The 10,043-nt window shown below is 36.4% G+C and overlaps 1 protein-coding gene across 1 annotated transcript in view; it reads left to right on the top strand.

Annotated features, from left to right (window-relative positions):
- Nucleotides 1-10,043, top strand: part of CDC123 (cell division cycle 123) — a 73,780-nt gene that overhangs the window by 21,302 nt on the left and 42,435 nt on the right. Inside the window, exons 5-6 of the mRNA XM_019656959.1 lie at nucleotides 410-505; nucleotides 2,556-2,662. Of these exons, the coding sequence (XP_019512504.1) occupies nucleotides 410-505; nucleotides 2,556-2,662 (203 nt within the window). The remainder of the gene's footprint in view (nucleotides 1-409; nucleotides 506-2,555; nucleotides 2,663-10,043) is intronic.

Here is a 10,043-nt window from a genome sequence, read left to right as displayed (position 1 = left end):
AAAAAAAAAAAAAAATCAACCAAAAAGGAACGAACAGTTTAACTTCATCAAGGTCCTATTTTTGAGTTTTGTTTATATTAAAACTTGTCTGGAAGTAGCAGGGTTTAAATACAGTTAACTACATAATTTTTTGGGATATGTCCAAGATCTTTATTTCTGAGAGTTGGAGTATATGTACAGGTGACATTCCATCTATCTCTTTTCACTTAATAAATAAATACTTATTCCTTCCCCACATCCCCAGATGCCTCCTGACATCTGTCTCTTTAGCTTTATGGGTTTTAATTGTTTTGGAAAGTGACATTAGGCCACTTTTTCCCACAATAGTGGGAACCTTGAGATTTTGATCTTGACTTCTATATTGTGATGATATCGACTTGCCCAAATAATTTCTTCTTTCTCTCTGTAGGCACCAGAATTTCCCGAGTTCGCCACTAAAGTCCAAGAAGCTATCAATTCCCTGGGGGGCAGTGTGTTTCCTAAGCTTAACTGGAGTGCCCCAAGGGTAGGACACATCAGTAAATCTCTCATTGTTTGAATATTCATTGCTTTGCTGTTCATTACATTTTATATTCTCATAGAAGGTCTAATTATATTCCTAATTCTAGGGAAAATACTGTGAAATTTATTTTTATTTTCTTCCTGTTATTTTATTTTCAGATTTTGCAGTACACTTTCCTGGCTCTGTAAAATACCATAAATTTTGCCAAAAGACAGTTTCAACCTCTTTGGTGCTGATCGTGCTAGAAAGCCGAGGAAATCCATACTTTGTCCCTTTGTATACTTCAGCTGTTTAGTTTAACAGAGAAACTTTTCTCTATTGAAAAGTAATAAAACTTAAAATGTCGTAGGATCTAGAAACTGAGCAATTTGAGAGATGAACTGATACTTTCTCAAATTGTGTTTTATTTTAACATAGCATGGGCAAGTTTTTTTAAAGTTAAGGTCTGGAAAAATGCACTATTTTTTCTAATCCAATAGAAAACAATTTTGTCAGCAAAGCTCATTGAAAGAATCAAAAACTTATTTGCATTTTCAGAAATCATCTCGTGCTTATCATTTCTTGTTCTAAAATGAATGACAAATTGTACTTAATCTAATTTTTATTTTTACTTATTAAAATTAGTTACACATGTACATAGTTCAAATTTCAAATGATCTGGAAACTTGCTACAAAAATCAGCAGATCCTGACAATGTTTTACTTCATCATTTCCCACTCTTCAGAGGCTTTCAAATATTTTAGTACATTCTCTTGGTAGTCTTCATTTTTAGGTATTTATTACTGACTTCTTACTCTAGAACTGAAAGATTCAGCTCTCTTGCATCTCCTGTCCTCACTACTGTTTATTCTACCCTGATTATAATAATATCATACTTTTGATTCTATGAATATTCAGTGTTTCTGATACTCATGATTATGCTAACACTATGTACACATCTGATATGTACTACGATACTATGGTTACTTACATTTTCTTATTCAACTATGAGTTTTTCCTGAAGTTAATAATTGTCTCATTTGTTCAGTTGCTTGGCTTTCTGTGTATATACTGTTTCACTGGAGTTAAATCTGTGTATTCAGTATATCATCTTTAACCAGAAGTTCACCATCTTTGTCATTGGGAGAAATTATAAAGGAGTTACAATAAAGAAGCTGTCGAAGCTCATTTTTAGTTTATATACAAGAAGTAATTTGAATTGATCCTTACTACTGAACTGGGTTGAGGCTTTCCACTTAAGATGGGTAGATTATTTGTGATTTTAAGTTATTCATTTGTTCATTTATTTTTTATTTATTGAGTACCTACTATGTGCCAGTGCTTTCTTTCATGTAATACAGATAGTTGGATAATTTTTTGCTTTTTTTTTTTTTTAACAGTCATAGTTTTTTTCAAAACTATATTACTGTTCTATGGCAGAACTATCTATGGGAGAAGTATATTTTTTAAATGATTTATTTTATTACTGTTAGGCACGATCCAATGAGCTTTGTGCCTCCTTTCCCTGCTAGTCTTACTTTTTTTTTGGTTCATATGTATGAAACATTTACCATCTAAAATTACCATTTAAAATCCTCTCCCAGATTTGATTAGACATGGGTCCTAACTGCTCCAGTCACCATACTCAGGTGTCCCATCCGTCACTCCCCAGAAACAGGAAGAAGGGAAAGGATCTCCTTTTTCTTAAAGTGTAGCTGGTCAGGCTATTTCTTTACACCTCCATCTTGTAGCTGTAGTATCAGCATTTCTGATACCTGTTGAGCCCCTGCTTTCATCATCAGTAAGCAAAACATAGGGCAGTTTTTGGCCTGAGTTGAAAGGTGAGGCCCTTAACATCTCAGTGTTCATAAGTGAGTGTCAGCATGCAATGCTGATGCTATTCATTGTTTCAAAGTGTAGTTTGACATTTGACAGTATAGCCAAAATTCTTACCTGATTTGTTTCTTTAAACCCTTGAAGTAATATGCATTATTGATTTTGCATATAGGCCCAAGCTTCATTCATGGCACCTAACTTGGACTATATACTAAGTAGCTTGTGTTTTACTATTTAGGATGCGTACTGGATAGCAATGAATAGTTCTCTGAAATGTAAAACCCTCAGTGACATCTTTCTACTCTTCAAGAGTTCTGATTTCATCACTCGAGACTTCACCCAGCCGTAAGTATGTCTCCTTTTCGCCCACGTCATAAGTTTCTGTACTTGGGAGAGTTTTTCTACAGAGGAAATTCCATTAGTTCTAGAACAGGGGTTGGCAAACTGCGGCTCGCGAGCCACATGTGGCTCTTTGGGTACATTCCGTCTCAAAAGTTTGCCGACCCCTGGAAGAGCCAACCCTGTCCCTCACAACAATTTAAAAATTATTCGATAGCCATAAATATATTTTTACATAATCACCATTATGTGACTAATATCCTGTAAAAATTTTATAAATGAAATTATGATAGTTTTATTTTCATTTTCAATTTATTTCAGAGCCACAGTTTGTGAGCCGCAGTTTACTGATCCCTGGTGGCTCTTGCGTCTCAAAAGTTTGCTGACCCCTGTTCTAGAACTATCATAAACAACTGTTTTATGTAACAAGTCTATTTCATATTCTCAAATGGCCTATTAAAGCACAAACCTTTTCTTTTTTTTTCACAGTAAATGATATACAATGAGTATCTCTAAATATCAAGGGCTTTCCATATATCTGCCCATTAAATATTTTGGTAATTTTCTTACTATTATAAAACCAGTATATGCTTATCATAGAAAAACAAAATTAAGAACTGTAGCTAAATAAAAACAGGAAATGTAAAAGCACCCATGGTCTTACCAGAGTTGGTTTTATGTACTTCCAGAATTTTACCTACGCATAGATATAACATAGACATACCTATCTCTGACAAAATTCAAATTTTTTAAAACAAAAACGAGAACATATAGTTCATATTACTTAGTAGGCTATTTCTACTCTTACCAATATATAGCAAACATCTTTATGTATTATTACATACTTAAATGCATCACTATTTTAAGTTACCTTAATAGTATACCACTGGATAGCTATAGCATAATTTGTTTCACCAGTCCTCTGTTCTTTTTTTAGAATTAAATTTACTGGGGTGACATTGGTTAATAAAATTATATAGATTTCAAGTATACAGTTCTATAATACATCATCTATATGTTGCATTGTGTGTTCACAACTCAGTTAGATCTCCTTCTGTCACCATATATATGATGCCCTTTACACTCTTCTACCACTCCCTCCCTCCCTTCCCTCTAGTAACCACTGAACTGTTGTCTGTGTCTATGAGTTTTTGCTTGCTTGTTTGTTGCTTTCAGTTTTATATCTCATATGAGTGAAATAACATGGTTCTCGACTTTTTCTGTCTGACTTCACTTAGCATGATAATCTCAAGATCCATCCATGTTGTCGCAAATGGCACTATTTCATCTTTTCTTATGGCTGAGTAATATTACATTGTATATATGTACCACATCTTCTTTGTCTAGTTATCTATCGAAGGACACTTCGATTGTTTTTATGTCTTGGCCACCATGAATAAAGCTGCAGTGAACATAGGGTTATCTTTACGGATAAATGTTTTTCAGGTGTTTTGGGTAGATACCCAGAAGAGGGATTGCTGGGTCATATGGTAATTCTATTCTTAGTGTTTTTGAGGAACCTCCATACTGTTTTCCAGAGTGGCTGTACCAATTTACATTACCACCAACAGTGTATGAGGGTTCCTTTTTCTCCACAGCCTCTCTAACACTTGTTATTACTTGTCTTATTGATGATAGCCATTCTAATAGGTATGAGGTGGTATCTCATTGTGTTTTTGATTTGCATTTCCCTAATAGCTAGTAAAGTTGAACATTTTTTCATATATCTGTTGGTCATTTGTATGTCTGTTCAGGTCTTCTGCCCATTTTTAATTGGATTATTTGGGTTTTTGTTTTTGGGTTGTATGAGTTCCTTATATATCTTGGATATGAACCTCTTATTGGAGGCGTTGTTTGCAAATATCTTCTCTCTTTAGGTTGGTTTCTTTTGCTGTGCAGAAGCTTTTTAGTTTGATGTAGTGCCATTCATTTATTTTTGCTTTTACTTCCCTTGCCTTTGAGGTCAAGTTCATAAAATCCTCTTGAAGACCAAGGTCCTTAAGTTTAGTACCTATGCTTTCTTTTATACAGTTTATTGTTTCATGTCTTGTATATGGTCCTCTATTCTTATGTACAGTTCTGCAGTGGATCTCCATGAGCTAAATCTCTGCACTTTCCTAATTTTTCCTTAGGATAAATTTCTAGAAGTGGAATTGCTGTTTTCCTTCCTTTGCCAGCTACTCTTACCGCTAAAGGACTCTGCTGTCCTCATTGTAGGCAGAGAACTGCACTGTTAAGCTGTAGGGATGGCTTTATGCCTCTTTCCTTCCGTTATCCAATAGCAGTTACTCTTCTAGATTTCTTTCCTACGCCATCTTAAACAAACCAGGTATCACAGTTAAAACAAGCTTTAGACTGACCTCTAAAATAAAGCGTATCACAAAATCTGGAAACTAAGCAGGTGAACAGGGATGAAAATACTGTGCATGTAGGCCCCTTCTTCCCCATCCGGCGAGTTGAGTTTGCCCTGCCCATTCACCCATTTCAGCCTCAAATCCTTTTTTGAAGAGGAGCCTGGCAGGAAGAAATAAGTTCACTCCACGTGGGTTGTGCATCATGTCTTTTGCATCCGAGTTCTGCAGCTTGGGCATATGGCTTTACAATTATATTGATTAAAGAAAACGAAGTTAAGTAATAATGAATGAGTGTGGTTATATTGCAAGTTTATTATAGAAGGATTTTGCCTGTATTGGTATTTCTGTTTCATTTACAGAAAAAGCTCCGTAGTGTTTTGACATTTAGTTGTCAGCCTTTTATGGTTGTGCTGGCACAGGTGTTACTAGGTGTTTGATAGCCCTTGTTTTAATAAGAATGCGGTGGCATTTTCATTCCAGGAGATACCCTCTGATTAGAGGAAGTCGTGACTACCTTTTTTTCCATTATGAAGCCTTCTGACACCTAATGCTTTAAAGAGGAAACAGGCCTTGAACTATATATATTACACACACAATACTCTGTACCTGTTAATTCACCTAATAATGGATTTTTATGTACCTTTAATGTTAGTTGCAGTAAGTATGAGGACATCTTTTTCTTTCCAAAAATAATTATAAAACACTTTCGATTCTCGGTGGTTGATGGTTTTCTAAATTGTCTCTGCGATTTCACAATCTGCTGTCTGTCTTATCCCATCTCTCCCTTTGTCGTACGTGAGTTTAACCACAGTTCCAGTGGAAGGTAGAAATACCAGTCGGTTGTTTTGCATTTTGTAGTTTTTGACTTTTGCATGGGGAGGAAGATAAATCAGCAAGTGGATTTGAGGTCTCGGATTAAGAGTGTTTACCCGCGGAGCACCATCCTTCTCCTCGTATAAATAATTGGGAAATAGCAGGAGCTAGTGCCAAGCGCTGAGCTTCCAGCCGGGCAGCACTACTGTGCCATCCTTTTCTGCAAATGTTTGTCAGTATTCAGTTGCATACCTGAATACATATAGTTAACAAGTCTTATTGCTGCATAAAAATCCTTATTCCTAGGACCTTTACTGGAAGATGCACTTTTGTCACAGAAGCCTTTCAGGGTCTCATAAAGATTAAATTAAGAGTATAGTTCTTTAAATTGGACACGATCATAATAATGACCTAATCTGGCTCTTTTCTTCTGTCGGTTAGAAAATTGAAACCTAAATCTCTTCAGTAATTTGTTCCCACAAGCTAGTTAGTAGAAACAAAACCAGAATATAATTTCAATAGCATCACTCTAAATGTTCTCTGTATTTTCACTTAATAAAGTTATAAATTCCTCCTTTTCAAAAAGCTTCAAATTAAAATATAAAATAGAATAAAATATTGCAGAATATTATAATAGATAATTATATGTAGTAAATATAAAATTATGTAATATTATGAAAGTGCGATTATGTTGTTTATACTATTTGGGGCCTGCCTTGGAAAAAGAAGCATGTTACAGTCAGGATTGCAAGTTAATAGAAGGCCAACTAAAAATAGTTTATACATATAGGGTTTAAAACCATATTATTATTATTATTATTATTATTTTTTAATTTATTTATTTATTGTTAGTTTCAGGTGTACAGAACAATGCAATAGTTACCCTTTTCACCCTCACAAAGTAACAACCCCCCACCCTAAAACCATATTATTTAACAAAGAATCTGGAGATGGGGTGTTTCTGGGGTTAATCCAGCAGCTCGTCTCGATCACCACAACCCAGGTTCTTTCAATCTTTCCCTGCCATCACCCTTGGCTACTGGATTGGTGTTTGGCTTTATCACCTACTGGTTACAAGGTTGCTGCTACAGTTCAGGTATCACATGAAGACATGACAATGTCTGAATAAAAAATAGGAGAGGTGGGTATATTTCCTCTGATTCTTTGTATGTGATTGAGTAAAGCATTCTGGAAGCTTCCCAGGAGACTTCCTGTCAGGCTCATTGGTAACAGACAGTTACCCAGCCTAATCCTGGAGTTGGCAGAGGGAACAGAAATGCTGTGATTGGTTTAGGCCAAGGGCTTTCAAACTTGAGCATCAGAGTCATCTGGGGAGTTTGATAAAATACAGATTGCTGGTCCCACCCCTTAGTTTCTGATTCAGTGGGCTGGGAGTGAGGCCCAAGAATATAATTTCCAACACGTCCCTAGGTCATTCTGATGCTGCTGCGCCAGGTCCTCACCTTCAGGACCACTTAGATTAGTCAACATGTGTACCCCAGGACTCTGGAGGGCACTTCAGAACACAAGTGCTCCTTGATAGGAATTGTCACGATTCTGTTAGCAAGTGTGAAGTTTGGGGATAGCTAGAGGGTAGGCCACCGTACTGCCTGCCACTGTTGTAATATTGGGTTGTCGGAAAAGGCATGACGTGTTTTTGCAACGAAAAACAGAAAAAATAAGTCATAACTTTTTCAGCAACCCAATAGAATGGTTAGCACCCCCCTTGTCCCTCAAATGGTTACTGTACACAAGAAGCTTTCAAAAGTAGAAGTTGAAATAAGACACATTTAACAAAATCTGTGTGCATTATACTTACTGAGTGAATAATTTTCCCAGATAATAAACTGTGATCAGACTTATTGAGTCACAAGGCTGCTTTCACTAATTATTTTACTGATTAAGTGCCAGTTCGGTAGGCCAAGGCAAGAAAAAAGATCCGGTGTTCAGTTGGCACTTAGAAGAAAGGGCTGAGTGAGTGAAAAATGTATGCGTGAATTTTTTCTCTGAGGGACTTGTGACTAAGGAGATAGATTTGACTAGAGGTCAGGAGATTTCACTTGTCTTAGTAATTTAAGCTCAGTTATGTTCAACATAATTTCATACGTTTTTTTCCTCAAGATTATTACAAAACTAGTTATTAATCCTAAAATTCAGCATATGATTTCAGGAGTAAAATTTTGTGCGTAAGTTGGACCTCACAGAACCTTTACCTTGTGATTTTTAAGGCCCATTTATTTAGAGAATTTTTCTGCTTTAGGTTGTTTTAAGATAGATTTTTATCTTTTTGAAGAAAGCATCTATGAAAAGTAGACTGATCACACCTAATCACTCTTAACTCATTATCATTTTACTTTCATCTGTCCTCTGCCACCAGTGAAATATAAAGAAATGGAATCTGTAGACAAGAACTCTTATTTCGGTTCCTGGTGAGCAATAAAAGTCACAGCACCAGAGCTCTGATGCTTCATTCCCCCCTGGCTCTGTATTTTTCTTTATTTTCTGCCCATGATTTCAATTTTTTTCTTCTAGTCAGGAGTGGTTTACTGTGAGCTATAATGTTGTAACCGTCCACCTTTTTAGAAGAGCTGATTATCAGTGAGGATTGTGCCCTAGTAAATATCTAGGGCAATATGCCTCTTTAAAGCATTCATGATTTTGTTTTCTGACACCTTACAAACCTTTAATGGTGATGTTTTCTCATTACTCATAAAAATGAGAAAATTGTGACCTCATTCGATGGATTTCGGTAATTCCTAAGTTGTCAAGAGTAAATTCACATAGGCATTACTTTCAAAATATCCTAATACTGTGATTCTCCTCCCTGCACTCCTGCCACATTGGCCCAAAGCAGAGATGGAACTCCCAGAACCTGAGTATGCGAAACTGTAAACCTATACCCAGTGCTCAGATCCCACACCTTACCCACCACAGGTAGGACTCACCTTTAACTGAAGTATTCTTCACTAGAGTCCTCTCCTGTTTCAGCCTCCATCCAGCTTTTTCTTACACAAGATGGTAGCACTGAATTGTAGCACTGCTCGTCACAGCACCTCTCCATGCATCCTTTCTCATACTTTCCTTGTAGCATACAGGACACATTCCACCTTACCTCATATGTGCTCCATCCATAATTTTCTGATTGTCCGTGCTCCCCTAATTCCACACACGTACATCCTTGTCATTAAACATATTATAATACATTTATTCTCTTTCGGTGGGTGAAATATTTGGAACAGCATGATAAAAACTGTCTTGATCACAGTTATGAAGTTCATAGAAAAAAAAGTATGTCAATCTCAAGACATGTTTAGGGCATAATGAATATGCCAATTTTTTAAAAATTATTAGTTTCAGGTGTACAAAACAATGTAATAGTTAGACATTTCACCCCTCACAAAGTGATAACCCCCCCTCCCTCAATCTGTTGGCCCTCTGACATCGTATACATCTATTACAATTCCATTGACTCTATTGCCTATACTATACTCCATATCCCGTGACTATATATATATATTAAATTATAGTTCACATACAGTATTCAGCTTCAGGTGTACAGTGCAGTGGTCAGGCATCTACACTGTCCATGAAGTGGTCTCCCTAAGAAGACGTGACCACCTGACACCCTACAAAATATTTACAACATTATTAATTATATTCCTTGAACTGTCTTTCATATCCCTGTGGCAATATTGTAGTTACCTATTTATGCTGTCTAATCCCTTCCCCTTCTCCCTCATCCCCACCCCCCTCCCAACTAGCAACCATCAGTTTTTCCTCTGTGTCTCTGAGACTATTTCTGTTTACTTTGCTCACTTGTTCAGTTCTTTAGAGTCCACATATAAGTGAGATCATATGGTATTTGTCTTCCTCCGACTGACATTTCACTTCACATAACGTTCTCTAGGTCCATCCATATTGTTGCAAATGGTAAGATTCCATTCTTCTTTATAGCTGAGTAATACTCCATTGTGTAAATGTACCACAGTTTCTTAATCCAGTCGTCTCCTGATGGGCATTTTCATTGTTTCCAGAATATGCCTATTTTTAGTAAGACCATTTGGCTGGCAGGAAACACAACCTTGTTTAAGTTGAAGTAATGATTTAGGAAGTAGCTTGGGTAGAAATAAATGAAAGACAAAAAATGGTGACACTCCTGTTGTCATAAGTGCTACCTAAGCACAGCTCCTGGTTCCCTCCCTCCCTCCCTCCCTCCCTCC

This window comes from Hipposideros armiger, unplaced genomic scaffold (genome assembly GCF_001890085.2).
Source record: "Hipposideros armiger isolate ML-2016 unplaced genomic scaffold, ASM189008v1 scaffold_271, whole genome shotgun sequence".
Classification (NCBI taxonomy): Eukaryota; Metazoa; Chordata; class Mammalia; order Chiroptera; family Hipposideridae; genus Hipposideros; species Hipposideros armiger.
The sequence above is the reverse complement of the archived record's forward strand: the minus strand, read 5'-3'. Positions and strand labels throughout refer to the sequence as shown.